At 36.2% G+C, this 18318-nt stretch overlaps 1 protein-coding gene across 4 annotated transcripts in view; it reads left to right on the top strand.

The window, feature by feature from the left end:
• The first annotated feature begins 246 nt into the window (after window positions 1–246).
• PROZ (protein Z, vitamin K dependent plasma glycoprotein) overlaps window positions 247–18318 on the top strand; it is a 43514-nt gene continuing 25442 nt past the window's right edge. The window contains exons 1-4 of one of the 4 annotated variants that reach the window (XM_053707771.1): window positions 247–329; window positions 12018–12181; window positions 15263–15287; window positions 15675–15788. In XM_053707771.1, coding sequence (XP_053563746.1) covers window positions 12023–12181; window positions 15263–15287; window positions 15675–15788 — 298 coding nt within the window. In that variant the 5' untranslated portion in view covers window positions 247–329; window positions 12018–12022. Of the gene's footprint in view, window positions 330–369; window positions 703–9220; window positions 9316–12017; window positions 12182–15262; window positions 15288–15674; window positions 15789–18318 lie in introns of those variants that run through there. The other 3 variants (XM_053707770.1, XM_053707767.1, XM_053707769.1) reach the window with 3 other exon arrangements.

Here is an 18318-nt window from a genome sequence, read left to right as displayed (position 1 = left end):
ACAGTACAGTACATATATCATACAGTATTAGTATATATACTACTCTACATAATACCTATCACTCACACACAGTGAGAACCACCACCTAGTGGTTCCCCAGAGGAATATCCAGCCATGTCTGTGTCAAAAGTTAATTATTTACCATACAGTTTACAGTGTAGTCCACTGATCACCAATACCAATGCATGACATACAACATTAAATGTCTCTGCAGTATTTTTACTAATTATTTAGTCACTCATATAACAGCTTTTATAGTAGGAAGCAGTGATGATCGTATTCATGTCTCCAGTGATAGCAGAAGTGTTCCCACACCCGTGCTAAGTATGGTAGTTAACATTTCCTGAGACTAATTTTTACTTTATTTTTTATGTCTGTTGCACAGTGCTATAGAAAACCCTATAAGATTAATGGATAAGTGACAGTTTGCTTATTTTGTATACATCATAGGGATCAGTTTTTGTTACTTTTTCTCTTAATAACAACCTAAAACTAGAGTAGGGTGGGTTTCCACTGGAAGCCATTCCTCTTTAATGTTTACGTTTAATAAACCCTGACCTTTGAACTTTAAGAGTTTTTTTATGTACTAACCTCTTGTAGAGAGCTAGATTTCAATGGTTCAAACATTGAAAATGGCAAATAGAATGCGGACACTGTGCCTGTTTTATGTAATGCTTCTATTTCATCAAGTAGAACAAAAAGGTAGGCTATTTTCTTGTTTTTTTGGGAGAAGGGAGTTTGATTTAAGTACTGGAAATGTTGTAGTGTAGTTGTAATAACATGGAAATGAACTAAAATACTGTATGACATACTTCATATCAAGTTTAGGATTCAGGAAATTTATAATTCCTTGATAAAAGCAACTTTGTTAAAAATAGATGACAACAGAGGGAAAAGCACTTCAGCAATATGCAAATAAATCATAAAGAAATTGTTTTAAATGCATGCGTTATGTATAGAAACATTAATTATTTTTATTAGAACTGTATCTAAAAGTTGACTTTGTATAGTGTTTTGTTTTTATAAATCAAATATTAAGCATTGTGAGTTGCAGCATGCTTCAAATATAAACAAACACTGTCTAAAGCAATATACTTCATTTGGCAAACTGTATGGAATGTAGCTGTAAATAAATTGTATTATATATTTAATATTTTAAAAGGAGCAAATCAAACTCAAATAGTGTTCATTATTGTTCTGTGTATCTGAGGCTTTTGTCCTCATCCAGTACAGCACAGTGTTTACATATGAAAGGTATATAAATGTGTACATTAACTTGAATTGCGCTCAATTTATAACGATCGTCGGGTTAGCGTGTCCTTAGAGCTGTGATTAACTGTTTTACGAAACAAAAAGTGTTGCAAAATACATATAGAATACATTAAAAAGTAAAGATACACTCACAATAACACATCTAATTAAAATTATTTAAAAAAAATATTGTAAATAAAAGTTATAAGGGCTCAAAGATATGAGATCTCAGGTGTTAGAGAAAAAAAAGCCAGGCAAAGGGCTTTAAAGGGACATGAAACCCACATTTTTTCTTTCATGATTTAGAAAGAGCATGCAATTTTAAACAACTTTCTCATTTACATCTATTATCTTATTTTCTTCATTCTCTTGATATTCTTTGCCGAAAAGCATATCTAGATAGGTTCAGTAGCTGCTGATTGGTGGCTAATCATAGATGCCTCATGTGATTGGCTCACCCATGTGCATTGCTATTTTTTAACAAAGGATATCTAAAAAATGAAGCAAATTAGATAATAGAAGTAAATTGGAATGTTGTTTAAAATTGTGTACTACACCTGAATCATGAAATTTTTTGGGGGGTTTAGTGTCCCTTTAACATTGAGATACATACAAATACATGTCTAAAGATGTATATGTATGTATATATATATATATATATATATTATATATATATATATATATATATATATATATATATATATATATATATATATATATATATTAATCCCTCCAGATATTCTCTTTAATTTATATATATATATATATATATATATATATATATATATATATATATATATATATATATATTTGTGTGTGTGTGTACATATGTTTTTTATGTATATACATACATATATATATATATATATATATAATATATATATATATATATATATATATATATATATATATATATATATATATATATATATATATATATATATATATATATATAAATTAAAGAGAATATCTGGAGGGATTATTAAAAAAAAAAATATATATATATATATATACGTATATATATATATATATATATATATATATATACACATACATACATATATATATATATGATACAAACATATATGTATGTATCTCAATGTTAAAGGGACATGCTCCTCTGTTAGCTGCCATTAAAGATTATATCACCCCGCTATTGGTACAGCTTATCTAACTTCCTGATATTGGTCCGTTTTTTAGTGTAACTAAATTGTCAGTATATACTCCCCGTTAGTGGTTGGTTGCTATGGCAACCACACGAAGCAGTAGTGGTAGGTCTCCCCTTGATGACGTCAGTAATATGCGAACAGAAGCACGCCACATAGTAACAGTGAGGTGGCATTCAATTCAATAAGTGCAGCTAAGATGGACACAGATCCTGAACCGCTAGACACGCAAAATAAAAGGTAGATGCCCTGATCTAATTTTAAACTCAATCCATTTGTTATGATGTTTTTGCATCAACATGCTCCAATGTTATGCTTTGGATATTAGTGCCGTTTTTATTCACTGCTAATAGCAATATGTAATAGGATATTATACACTATATGTTCACTTAAGTTCACTGTCACAGATCTTTCACGTGGGGACATACACATATGTGGATCAAACAGGGAGTTCCTTGTATTTATTTATTTTATTATTTTTATTTATATCACTAGACAGGGATATGTATTTATATTTTCAATAAAAGGATGCATGTTTTACAAAAAGTTTAGATGATGTTATATTTAGTATACATTGAACCAGAAAGTTCCTGTTTATTGAGGATCTCTATGGTTACCTTTTTGGCACAATTCTTCACTGGGGGAGGGGCTTACACTGTTTAAATTGTCAGTTGAGTGTTGTATTTGTTTGTCTGAGGAAGGGGAGTGTGTCCCCGAAATGTCACGCTTTATCCATTAAAATTTAAAATGTATTCACTAAAAGACCAGTGAGTGCCTTCTTCTGTCCTTATATATAAGCATAAAGAAACGCACTCGCAGGGTCTTATAAAAGTGGTATTATTTAATACATCAAATAGTGACGTTTCGGGGTCGTTAGCCCCGTCCTCAGAACGTTACAATACAAACCACAAACAATGCTATTTATACATTACCCGCCACCATCACCAGTGAGCAACCGAAAGTGCCCCAGGTGTCCTGCACGCAATACTGCGCAGGTCCGCCAGTTGCCATAACAACCGGTAGTCGCTATCCTGAAATGAAACAGAAAACAGCATAAGCATAAAAAAGAGACCATTAGCGTCTATACAGTGTCAACGTTATTTACATCATCAGCATAAATCTATCAATCCTATTCTGCATATTGCGGTCTGCTAAATCATAAGTCATAGCTACCAAACACTAAGTATCCTCACATTTTAAGACTTTTTCATTTGAACATATTGCTATGAAAAACTGCTATACAGAATATATATAATATACTGAGTTAGAGGAAACAGTGCCAATCTAGGTAGGTGTTCAACCCCTTAGGAGCCAATGTGTTTAAAGTGAAAATCCACTTCGATTCCTTCTGTAAAAGTAGTTTGGCTCTGTCTCCCCCTCTGTTAGATTTAGGAACATGATCTATAATAATATATCTAAGATCAGCAGCCGTATGGCCAGTCATTGCAAAATGCCTTTCAACTGGCTGATCTGATTCCTTTTTTGCGAATTGCCAGCCGAATAGCAGCACGGTGATTGGCCATACGGGTGTGTAGCGTATCCACAGTCTTTCTTACGTAAAATAAACCACAGGGGCAATGCAGTAAGTATACAATATATTCTGTGGTGCATGTGACCCTATGCTTAATCGTATATTTCTTATTTGAATGAGGATGTACAAATGACTTGGTATTATTCATTCCATTGCACGTCGTGCAGCCAAGGCACCTATAACATCCCCATTTAGGGGGATTGATCCAAGTACTCTTCTTGTAGCTCTCGATTGGATCCACCTTCACCAGAGTGTCTCTGATTGATCTAGATCTCCTATAGCTCACTCTAGGTGGACCCATCTCTGTGAACGGGAGAGTAGTATCTGTATTAACAATGTTCCAGTTTCTTCTTATAGTTATTGGGAAATCCTTCTTGTCCACGGTATAGGTGGTTAATTTGGACATTCTGCTTTCCAAAGGCCGTTGTTCATTGGTCTTGAGTGCCTCCTCCTGTGTCACATCCTAAAACTTCTTTAGATGGTTGTCAATCTGCTCTTCCCAATACCCTCGTTGGAGGAACCTCATCTTCATTTCCATCAGTTGATGTTTGGCCTGTACTGGATCGCTATTATTGCGTACTACCCGCTTGAATTGTGAAACAGGTAGTGCCCCTTTGAGGGATGGTGGATGATAACTAGTAGCCTGTAATAATGAGTTTCTGTCGGTTTCCTTACGAAATAAGGTTGTACATAACCTGTTACCTTGCTTGTAAATTCTCAGGTCCAGGAAATCGACAGTTTCTGTACTGTGATGTATTTTAAATTGAAGATTAGGGAAGACCTGATTCAATTGTTGGAACCATAGCTGTAACTCTGTTAATGATCCATCCCATATCACAAATAGATAATGAGATACTGAGCTGTTGGAACAACTGAGTATAGTATTGTTCAAATTCTGCCATGTAAATATTGGCATACGATGGGGCCATACTTGACCCCATTGCCGTCCCGAGTAACTGCAGGTAGAAAAAGGTCTCAAAACAAAAATAGCTCATCGTTAAACAAAAATGGAGGAGTTCCAGAATCCATTCCATATCAGGCCCGACATAGGGATATCTACATAGGTGGTTACGTACAGCCTCCAGGCCTTGGTTATGTGGAATCACCGTATAAAGGCTAACCACATCCAATGTGACCAGGTATTATGTTCCTTTAAGCTCCCTCATATTATTCAATTCCTTAATCAGAGACATAGAGTCCAAAAGGAACGATGGCATATTCCGCACAATAGGTTGCAATATAGAATCTAAGTACATGGCGATGGGTTGTAACAGAGATCCAATAGCTGACACTATCGGTCTCCCAAGTGGTCGTGTGACATGTTTATGCACCTTGGGCAGTGTATAGAACACAGGCGTCTTGGGGAACTGTACTGTAAGAAATGCCATCAATTGCGCATCAATCTGGCCTTCTGATAGAGCATTCGGCAAAGATACGTCCACTTGTCTTTTGAATGTCCATATGGGATCACCTGGCAGTTGTGTGTAGGTGTTAGTATCCTGTAGCTGAGACATCACTTCATGTTGGTAATACTCATAATCCAAAAGCACAACAGCTCCCCCCTTATCAGCTTCACGGAAAATGATATCTTTATTTTTGCTTAGAAATTTACTCTCAAGGCACGAAAGGTTGTTCCTGCATTGAGCTCTTGTGGTCGAGCATGCGGTGCCCAATTGATCCGCCAATAGTCGACTGTAAGTTTTAATACTAGGATTAGAGCTGGAGGGATCGTACCTTCCCTCGCTCTGAATTTAGGAACTAATTTGTGGTTTGTATTGTAATGGTCTGAGGACGGGGCTAACGACCCGAAACTTCACTATTTGATGTATTAAATAATACCACTTTTATAAGACCCGGTGAGTGTGTTTCTTTATGCTGTTGTTATTATTATTATTTTCTATTGCACCCCGGGCAACTTGAACATTTGAGTGTGTGTGCAGAGCCCTTACAGTATTTGCATTGATTTCTCTTGGTTCTTTGCACCCTAAGGACTTTAAGCCTTACTGGCCTCTTGACCATCACTTCACAACACTTTGGTTTTTTGTGCACTAAGGTGTATTACTGATGGAACAGAATAACATGGCAGATACCGAAGAAAGCACAGAGGGCGATATTCCTGGTGCAACAGTGTTCAACTACACACAGGATGATGCGGTCCACATCAGGTTTGCGACTTTACCTCAGAGAGATACAAAAATGCAGCTGGAGCATCTTTATTTAAAATGGCTGAAATTAAAAAAAGAAGTGTACCGATTTGTCACTACATGGGAGATGTACATACCCAGGGGCTTTAGGGTAAAAAATGTACTGATGATTGGCAGAAACAATAGTACCTCTGCACCAAATGGTGCAGCATCCTTAATAAGTGCTCTTTAGATCTAATCCTCCTGGTGATTGAGGAGGTCAGAGCACTTATGCAGGTGGCAGAGAGAGAGGTGGATAAATTTGAAGAACAACATAAAGCCAAGCTAGTAGCTGATCAGGATAAGAACTGGCTGACAAAATTGGAACAGCAAATCCAACAGTACCAACAAGAATTGACCACTTTTAAAAATAAAAAATGGGATGTGGACACTATGGATTATAAAGATAAAAGGGTTTATCGCTGGCTACTAACCCCTGAGGAGAGAAGGGGATTCAATGATACATGGCCTCGCAGACCGCAATATTATAAACCAAGAAACCTGACAACGGTGGACTCTTAAGGTAATAGCTCAGAGTCTGATGGAGCTACAACATTACACACTGAATTACCAACAAACATGGAGGGTGTGGTAACCCGTTCAAAAAACTTGAGGGGCATCGGCCACACATTAGGAGGGGGGATCAAGAGGAAGACCCCCCAGACAATGCAGGTTTTGATGGAGGATATAGTCTTAAACCTTAGCTCTTATGTCCTTACCACAACAGAGTCAAGGGTCCTTAATAAAGGTCTCTCATTTATTCCAACAGACTTTAATGATCCTTTTACAATATATTTGGATATTCAGAAATTTGAGAGGATGCTTAGGCTACGAGAACACTTTGGCAACACTAATTCGGAAGTTCCTAAATTCAGAGCGAGGGGAAGGTATGATCCCTCCAGCTCTAATCCTAGTATTAAAACTTACAGCTGACTATTTGCGGATCAATTGGGCACAGCATGCTCAACCACAAGAGCTCAATGCAGGAACAACCTTTCGCTCCTCAAGAGTAAAACTCTTAAAGATCTAAGCAAAAATAAAGATATCATTTTCTGTGAAGCTGATAAGGGGGGAGCTGTTGTGCTGCCAGGTGATCCCATATGGACATTCAAAAGACAAGTGGACGTATCTTTGCAGAATGCTCTATCAGAAGGTCAGATTGATGCACAATTGATGGCATTTCTTACAGTACAGTTCCCCAGGACGCCTGTGTTCTATACACTGCCCAAGGTGCATAAACATGCCACACGACCACCTGGGAGACCGATAGTGTCGGCTATTGGATCTCTGTTGCAACCCATCGCCATGTGCTTAGATTCTATATTGCAACCTATTGTATGGAATATGCCATTGTTCCTTTTGGACTCTATGTCTCTGATTAAGGAATTGAATAATATGAGGGAGCTTAAAGGAACATAATACCTGGTCACATTGGATGTGGTTAGCGTTTATACGGTGATTCCACATAACCAAGGCCTGGAGGCTGTACGTAACCACCTATGTAGATATCCCTATGTCGGACCGGATATGGAATGGATTCTGGAACTCCTCCATTTTTGTTTAACAATAAACTATTTTCGTTTTGAGAACTTTTTCTACCTGCAATTACTCGGGACGGTGATGGGGTCAAGTATGGCCCCATCGTATGCTAATATTTACATGGCAGAATTCGAACAATACTATACTCAGTTGTTCCAACAGCCAAGTATCTAATTTTTCCGTCGATATATAGATCTATTTGTGATATGGGATGGATCGTTAAAGGAGTAACAGCTATGGTTCCAACAATTGAATCAGGTCTTCCCTAATCATCAATTTAAAATACATCACAGTACAGAAACTGTCGATTTCCTGGACCTGAGAATTTACAAGCAAGGTAACAGGTTATGTACAACCTTATTTCGTAAGGAAACCGACAGGAACTCATTATTACAGGCTACTAGTTGTCATACACCAGCCCTCAAAGGGGCACTACCCGTTTCACAATTCAAGCGGGTAGTACGCAATAATAGCGATCCAGTACAGGCCAAACATCAACTGATGGAAATGAAGATGAGGTTCCTCCATCGAGGGTATCGGGAAGAGCAGATTGACAACCATCTATAGAAGTTTTGGGATGTGACACAGGAGGAGGCACTCAAGACCAATGAACAACGGCCTTTGGAAAGCAGAATGTCCTACTTAACCACCTATACCGCGGACAAGAAGGATCTCCCAATAACTATAAGAAGGAACTGGAACATTGTAAATACAGATACTACTCTCCCGTTCACAGAGATGGGTCCACCTAGAGTGAGCTATAGGAGAGCTAGATCAATCAGAGACACTCTGGTGAAGGTGGATCCAATCGAGAGCTACAAGAAGAGTACTTGGATCAATCCCCCTATATGGGGATGTTATTGGTGCCTTGGTTGCACGACGTGCAATGGAATGAATAATACCAAGTCATTTGTACATCCTCATTCAAATAAGAAATATACGATTAAGCAAAGGGTCACATGCACCACAGAATATATTGTAAACTTACTGCATTGCCCTTGTGGTTTATTTTAAGTAGGAAAGACCGTGGATATGCTATGCACCCGTTTGGCCAATCACCGTGCTGCTATTCGGCTGGCAATTCGCAAAAAGGAATCAGACCAGCCAGTTGAAAGGCATTTTGCAATGACTGGCCATACGGCTGCTGATCTTAGATATATTATTATAGATCATGTTCCTAAATCTAACAGAAGGGGAGACAGAGCCAAACTACTTTTACAGAAGGAATCAAAGTGGATTTTCACTTTAAACACATTGGCTCCTAAGGGGTTGAACACCTACCAAGATTGGCACTGTTTCCTCTAACTCAGTATATTATAAATTTTCTGTATAGCAGTTTTTCATAGCAATATGTTCAAATTAAAAAGTCTTAAAATGTGAGGCTATTTAGTGCTTGGTAGCTATGACTTATGATTTAGCAGACCGCAATATGCAGAATAGGATTGATAGATTTATGCTGATGATGTAAATAACGTTGACACTGTATAGACGCTAATGGTCTCTTTTTTCCTTTTTTATGCTTATGCTGTTTTCTGTTTCATTTCAGGATAGTGACTACCGGTTGTTATGGCAACCGGCGGACCTGCGCAGTATTGCGTGCAGGACGCCTGGGGCACTTCCGGTTGCACACTGGTGATGGTTGCGGGTAATGTATAAATAGTATTGTTTGTGGTTTGTTTTTTAACAGTCTGAGGACGGGGCTAACGACCCCGAAACGTCACTATTTGATGTATTAAATAATACCACTTTTATAAGACCCGGCAAGTGCGTTTCTTTATGCTGTTATTATTATTATTTTCTAATGCTCCCCGGGCAACTTGAACATTTGAGTATTTATAAATATATATATATATATATATATATATATATTGTACCAAAATACCATCAGATAGATGTAGAAATATTTATTTATGAATAAATAGAACATATTCTGCTATGTGCAGAAAATTGGAATGGGAAATATTGATATTTTCATGTAAGGTTAGCACACTTGAGAATATGCGATCGGGTTTGTGCACAATTTGGGTGGGTTTTTTTTTGCACTGTTTTTTGCTTCATTGACTTCTATGGGGGAATAGGTTATAGCGTGCACGATATTGAAAGTTCGGCTTTTTACATGTGTCGGGTTAGCACAAGAGCGATAATTTTCTACATTCAACTCTTAATATGAGCACAACCCGATGCATGCAAAAAATGTAATTCAATCGCAATTAACACTCGAGCTGGAGCATTAATTAGCGCTTCACTCGTAATATGGCCCAATATCTGTGAGCGTGACTTGACCCTGTGTGAGTTAAATAAGGTGGCTTTGATTAATATCGGATGAGAGAAAACTTCATGGGACTAGTCCTAATGTGCTGATTGTTGACTTGGGAGCTGTTGAGCCGGCAGACACGCATAAGCGTTTTAGAGTGAACGTTTGCCCTAAATGGCCTATAGCGGTACTCACCGGAGCTCTTTTGGAGTGTGTCTTATTCCTGGGGATTACACTGCACAACAAGATGGATTTAGCGGCCATGTTGCGTCTAGAGTGGAGGAGAGAAATGCCACTTAGTATGCATAGAATAATTCCATTACATATATTTCTGTGTTTTTAATATTTATTATTATCCTATTTTATACGTTGGGACCAAAAGTGGCCCTTTTTTATGTCTTCCCTAAGTATTCCCCTGTACTTTCAGCTTTGATGATCCAAGCGTGGTCACTAGTTTTCAGAACGGGTTTGTTGTTTCTCTCTAGTTTTATTTTATCGCAAAGGGATAATTGACCATGATTAGTTTAAAAAATTCTCAGGTTCACCTTTGCGGAAGGTTGCAGACCATGTGCCAGATTAGGAGCAAGTGAAAAGGGGTTTATCGCAGGTGTTTGCACGTAATGTTCCAAGCTAGGCTTTTTACGTGCATCGGGTTAGCGTGATAGCAAAAACAATTTATTTTTAACTTGTAATACAAGTGCGAGCGTTAAATACCGCTCCCCTTGTAATCTAGCCCATTATATGTAGTACGTAAGTGTAGACAAAATACATGCTACAAGCGTTAATGTCAAATGTTTCTTAAAGGGATAGAAAAGTCAAAATTGAAATGTGCATGGGTGCATTTTAATTTTAAATAATAACATATTTTGCAATATACAGTATCTCCATTAGCAAAAATGCTTCTAGTAAAAGTTTTTACTTTTTTTTAGCAGCATACACTGAGGGCAGCATGTGCACCCCTATTCAGACATTACACTTTTCCAGACAGAAAAAAAATGTGGTAAAAAAACACATGGACTTTATTTTTTTATTATTTTTTTATTTTAATGTGGGTTACAATAAGAATGTTCAGCACTTCTAAGCATCAGCAAAACAGGCTAACTATCTCTCTAGCATTATCTGAATACTAAACCAGCTCATATTACTCTAGAAGTTTTATGACATCAAGCTATAAATAAATCCCTTCCTGCAGAGGCACAAGCTTTCTTGTAGGGCTGTGATAGGAAGTAATGGACCTTGCACAAATTTCATTAAAAATAAGAAATAAAAGGTACAATTATTTGAAAATGATGAAGTATAAATATTGCAAACATTTCTATTAAGTATAACCCACTGCTTAGTGCTTTTTTTTAAATTACAACAATAAAACAGACTGTTTAACATTTCTTTAAATTAAAGTAGGGGGAAGGTTTCACTTAACACATTACAAAATTTGTATACTCGAAAAATAGAATTAAAGTAGGGGAACTGGGGCAGAACAAAAGCCAATATCACTTTACACTAGAAGAAAATTTTAACTAACACATTATAGCTTAAAGTTGACAACATAAACTAGACCATAGTTTGCAACATGGAATGCATTAATCAAGTGCATGTTTATTTTTAACTATATTGTCCTTGTGTTCATAAATACAATTTATTATATTTGGTTATCTCTTTAATCAATGACCAAAAAATTAACTAATTTTCATTGATTCACTAATTTAGTAATTAGCTGATTAGTTAAAGGGACAGTTCACGCAAAAAAATTCTCCTATTTAAATTGTTCCCAATGATCCATTTTACCTGCTAGAGTGTATTAAATTGTTTACAAGTAGCTCATTCACCCATATTTTGGCCTTTGAAATAGCTGATTTAGCCTGTGGTATCCCAACCTATACTGAAAGTTTTGATACTGGTGTCTCAGCTATTGAATAGCTTAAGTAAACACAGCCAGCAGAATAAATTACACTCCCAGTGGGTACAGGAATCAGGATACATTTTATACTCCACAGCTTGTATAAAAAGTAATTGAAAATACATTAATATAAAAACAATTTTACAGTGTTCATAAACCATTGCTTCATATATATTTGTTCTTATTTCATATTAAGTGTTCATGTCTTCTAAAAATGCAAAGCAAGTACTTCAGAGATCCAGACGAGCTAACTTTATTTTAATTGAGGAACTGTTGAAAGGAAATTTGGAAAGAGAATGCCTAGAAGAAATATGCTCCTATGAAGAGGCAAGAGAAACATTTGAGAACAAGCAGAAGACTGTGAGTAACCATTGCCCAACCTACAACTGCCTTTTAAATCCCAACCAATTTATTGAAATATACTTAATTAATAGGGTTGCTGCATTAATCCTTGAGTATGCACATTGACAGTACAAATTGTTATTGGCCATATGATAGAATAACTGTTCGGCTATAGGACATGATCATTAATTCCTTTATGTGTAAATAAAATAGAAGATACTACCAATATCAGACTCAATGTTTGTAGAATGAAAGCTTCTTTTTTTAATTGCAAAGAAATAACTATTCTGTTAAAAGGAGACTGACAAAACTAAATTACTGGCACCATCCTTTGGCATAAACTGTGAGCAATAGGGTGAAGATACTCCACCCAGCTTAGAGTCTGGTCATGATGAGAGTTAGGTCCCTAGAGTAACACTGGAAATAGAATATTTCTATATCTATATTTCTTGTGGCATGTTTCTGTAGATATCACAAGTTGTGATGTCATGTTTCTGTAGATATCACAAGTTGTGATGTCATGTTTCTCTAGATATCACAAGTTGTGATGTCATGTTTCTGTAGATATTACAAGTTGTAATGTCATGTTTCTGTAGATATCACAAGTTGTGATGTCAAAAGGGCAGTTTCTCAACCTATTATACAAGTATTTAAAGCAAAAGGAGGATACACAGTAATTTTGTCAGTCACTTTGCCAACACAAATCCACTAAACCATGAGACCTCTAATCTGTAAGATAAGTCGACACTTTCAAACGAATGGTCCCATGATACACTGATTAGATATAAATTGGTGTTTGTAAATTGCTAATTTCACAAACTATGTAATAACAATTAAGAGTAAAAAAATTTAAGTGTTTTCCGTGTCGGACAAATTGAATTAACACACCCAATAGACTATTCATTTGATAGATAAACCTCTAGATTTGTTTTCAAGTAAAAATATGTGGGATGCTGGAATTGTGCTTCTGGTCTGGGCACAAATACATTTAAACACATGTGTACTGTAGGCTGGCCATATTGCCGCTTTATAAAGGGACACATATGAAAAATACATATGCCAGGGTTCTTATACAAAACATTTCTTTAAAAAGACCTGAAATGCCAGAAGTAACAAACAGTAATGCTTGGCGCGTTTCGCGCATGCGCACATGCGCTTCATCGAAGGCTGCTGAGATTCTGGAAAATCACAAACATTTAAACACTGAGCTGACCAATCAGTGTGGATAATTATTACATCCAATCTTGTTAATTTTCACGTATGGAGTGATTACATGCTGATTTTTAACTTTTAACTTTATATACGTATATTTCTCTTTCCTAACATCATTTGATATTTAACGACAAAAACATTTTATTCACTTATTTGTTTTACTAAATTTAAGTTTTTCTTTCTTTTTTTCATCACTTCATTATTTCTTATTTTCTATTAAATACCTGGATGCCCATGGCATTGTCTCCAATACTGACCTTCTCTAGACATACTTTTAAGTAGTCTTTCAATACAAGGTACTGTACACCAAGACCTGTCACTACCTTGTGACATTCAAGATATGGTCACAGTGACTTGTCTTGCCAGAGTTTACATGGCATATTCATTCTGTGTTGGTAGTTACTCTTACAGGCAGATACTTAGAAATCAGACTTTCACAATAGCTTAGGGCATCATGAGCATCATTATCATTAGTATCAACATTTTTTTGAATATTGACAGAGTACTTTGGTTATTTATTTTAGTATTTACTTTTTCACTTTATCAGTCATATATATATAATATATTTTCTTTCCTTTCACATACACATATATATCATTTATTCATGCATAGGTCTCTGATTATACTGTTATTCATGTCTTTATATGTATAACCATTTGGTAGGTAAAATGTTATTTAGTTTGTATGGAGTTTGTCTTGCATTTGTTACATTAGTTTTCATGTTACTAATTGATTATCCATTTTAGCTGAGTTAAAAGTTCAAAATCAGCATGTATTCACTCTATACGTGAAAATTAACATGATTGGATGTAATAATTATCCACACTGATTGGTCAGCTCAGTGTTTAAAGGTTTGTGTTTCCAGAATCTCAGCAGCCTCCGATGAAGCGCATGTGTGCATGCACGAAACGCGTCAGGCGTTACTGTTTGTGACTTTTGGCATTTGCCCAATAAACTCCTAGTTTATACAAGACTCTGAGATCCAGCGTGATTTCTTTTTTCATATGTTTGATATGTATTTTTCATATGTGTCCCTTTTTAATTCAGCAATATGGTCATCCTACACATGTAAGACCCATTATTAAAACAAAGCAAGTTTCCAGTCTCAGATTATAGTTTCACATAACACTCTAGATATCACATGCTGCCTGTAAAATGTTTGTTAATTTACTCAGTAGGCACTAGCTTTACTATAATAACATAGGTGGTCACTGAATCTATGTCTAAGCAAAAACAAATCTGCGCACAAGATCACTCATTTGATAGAGAAGTCCATCTTTTAAATATGGCGCTCATATTCCCATGATAACATGATTGTTACTATGACTATGATGACTGTCTATTAGGTCCACTTGACCTAATTAAAACAAAGGTATTCTTATTCTTGAAATCCATAGATATATCATTACTAAGCCTGGGACAATTCTTTGCCCCTTTCTTGCCCCCTGAAAATGTCTGCAGACTTTCATAATTAAGGCTCTTTATAATATCAGTAGTTAAAAGTAAAATTCTTTCAGCATAAATTATAATACTGATAAATTTATATAGCATACTGTAAATAAGTAACCAATGTATGGCATTAAGCCATCAAAGACAATTTATTTTGAACCCCACAACTCCCATAGACAACAAGGTACAAATGCACACAGGAGATAAGTTCATATATGAAGGTAAACCTAGAGAATAATGCCATTCAAGCTGTTCATTTAAGGTATGGTCACTTCAAGAAATAATAATAATAAATAATTTAAACAACTGAGACTCGAAGTAGCTGCCAGTACTGGATCTCAGTCATGTTGTATTCTTATACAGTATATCCTTAAAATTGAATACAGAATCAACAGTATGTGTTTAACTGTAATTAACATTGTTATTATGTTTCCACAGGATCATTTTTGGGAGAAGTATCATGGTACGTTAGCAGACTGTGATATTGTGCACATTCTGACAAGTGATAAAGCTTTTTTTAGTGTAGAGAACTAAGCTGATTTGGTGATGCAGCACATAAGTTATGAAGCAGCATCAAAATGTTTCTTTAAAAAAAACACACACATTTTCCACAAAAAGTTTGCAGCCTTCTCTTTTAGGAACTGCTCTTTAAGTTCTTCACAAATGTTATCTAAATGTTGTTCTAATTTGCGAACCCCGATGCACGTTATGAATATTTTGCATTCCTATGTTCTTCACATAGAAAATAACGTTCTATTATTAAATATATATTTCTATATATATATCGGATAATGTTAATGTAAATATTAATGTCACACCGTGATACTGATTAAGTTATTTATGTATTCAGGTGGAAGACACTGCACCTTAAGTCCTTGCATGAATAATGGTATATGTACAGACACGATACGTAGCTACACATGTAAATGTCCTGAAGGCTATGAAGGAAACAACTGTCATTTTGGTAAGTAAAATACTCATACAGCATGTCAGTCTAGTACTTAATCTTCTAGTCTATAGGATAATCACAGTATTCCTATGTATGAAAAGTCACTTAATTTTATTTTGTTTTCTTTGTATAACTTTATTTGGGACTACATTTATAAACAATGGACACATAAATGCACACTGTTTTATACAATGTCGCTATAGGAAATATTATCCTGTATTAGACTAGATTTTAGTGCTAGCAGTTAACATAATAATAATAATTGTGATGGTAATTATCAATATGCTTATTAACAATACAGGGATATTGTGCTCTAAGATTATCTAGCCATGATATCGGTGTATTGTTTGCCACTACAGTAGCTCCTTACAATTTCTTGTAGTCATAGAATCAGTGTCTAATATTAATACTATTACAGAGATTGACAATTAGCATTTTCAAATAAAGCCCTTGTCAGGGTTAGGATTTGTCATGAAGAAAACCCAAAGGCTAGAATGAGTTAATGATACACTCTAGCCAGGCCCGGCGCTTGCACAAGGCAACATAGGCTACCGCCTAAGGCAGCAGTGATTTAAAAAAAAAAAAATTTAAAAACAGACTTTATCAGTGGCGGAACTTCTAGGGTCCCAAAGGTCACATAAACCATTTGTTGTGGCCACCGGGCCCTGGAGATCCACCACTTGTGAGGGCCCAGCAGCACTGTTCCTTACTTCCTTCTAATTCCCTCTAAGGTGCCTCAGTCAGTGCCGGTATAAGCGCCTCCTTCTCCAACGCGCGCACGGCGCTCTGTTACCTTACCCTGACTACTCATCCCTCTTCCATCCCCGGCAGCACACCGGCTTTCACTGTCTGTTACACTACTGAGCTGAGCATTACAGTCAGTGTGTACAGTCTCAGACAGTCCGGTTATTGGGGCTTCAACTTCATCAAGATGATGATCAGCGTCGGAACCCTGCTCCTCCAGCCTTCTTTCCTGGTGGCACTGTGACTACCGGGTTGTTAGGCATTGATATACATGTTAGGGTAGGACGCAGGATGTCTGTATGAAAGAACATGCATGTCTTTGTATAATAAAACTGGCTTAAGAAGTTGGCTATGTGTAAGACACTGAAGGTAGAATTAGAAATCAGAAGGAAGCAGGGTGAGTTGAGCATGTGCTTTAATAAGGCAAAATAGGTGGTTACTTTTTTTCCATGCAGGACATCGTAAGGAGGATCATTACACATGTAGAGACAGAAATCATGTTGTATTGTGCATGCTACAATTACATTTGCCATACTGGCCATTAGCCAATTGTATTCTTCTATGTGGCACAGTCACAGACTCCATATTCCAATTCCAATCTCCAACCAATTGCCCCTGTGCAGAGTAGTGCATGGACACTGGAAGGAGAGAAGGGAGGGGGTAGCCGACTGGAATGGATTCATGCAGGTTACAACACAGTCCACACATGTGGCAAAGTCTACACTGTTTGGCTGGTTAGTTTTGTTTTAATGCCATTAGGGAACTCGAGCTGTATCAGTGACATGAGTACCTGCTATGGGATGGTAAGGTGTCCTTACTTATATATGTATATCCATACCCTGTTATATATAGTATTTGTATATATATATATATATATATATATATATATATATATATATATATATATATATATATATATTATATAGTGTGTATATATATATATATATATATATATATATATATATATAGTATGTATATATTATATATATATAGTATTTATATATATATATATATATATATATATATATATATATATATATATATATATATATATATAGTATATATATATAGTGTGTGTGTGTGTATATATATATATATATATATATATATATATACATACAGTGGGGCAAAAAAGTATTTAGTCAGCCACCAATTGTGCAAGTTCTCCCACTTAAGAAGAGGAGAGAGGCCTGTAATTTTCATCATAGATATACCTCAACTATGAGAGACAAAATGTGGAAACAAATCCAGACAATTACATTGTCTGATATGGAAAGAATTTATTTGCAAACTATGGTGGAAAATAAGTATTTGGTCACCTACAAACAAGCAAGATTTCTGGCTCTCACAGACCTGTATCTTCTTCTTTAAGAGGCTCCTCTGTCCTCCACTCATTACCTGTATTAATGGCACCTGTTTAAACTTGTTATCAGTATAAAAGATACCTGTCCACAACCTCAAACAGTCACACTCCAAACTCCACTATTGTGAAGACCAAAGAGTTGTCAAAGGACACCAGAAACAAAATTGTAGACCTGCACCAGGCTGGTAAGACTGAATCTGCAATAGGCAAGCAACTTGGTGTCAAGAAATAATTAGAAAATGGAAGACATACAAGACCACTGATAATCTCCCTCTATCTGGGGCTCCACGCAAGATCTCACCAGTGTGGTCAAAATGATCACAAGAACGGTGAGCAAACATCCCAGAATCACATGGGGGGACCTAGTGAATGACCTGCAGAGAGCTGGGACCAACGTAACAAAGGCTACCATTAGTAACACACTACGCCGCCAGGGAC

The sequence above is a fragment of the Bombina bombina genome, chromosome 3, assembly GCF_027579735.1.
Source record: "Bombina bombina isolate aBomBom1 chromosome 3, aBomBom1.pri, whole genome shotgun sequence".
Lineage (NCBI taxonomy): Eukaryota > Metazoa > Chordata > Amphibia > Anura > Bombinatoridae > Bombina > Bombina bombina.
Note: the sequence above shows the minus strand (reverse complement) of the source record. Positions and strands in the feature narration are given on the sequence as shown.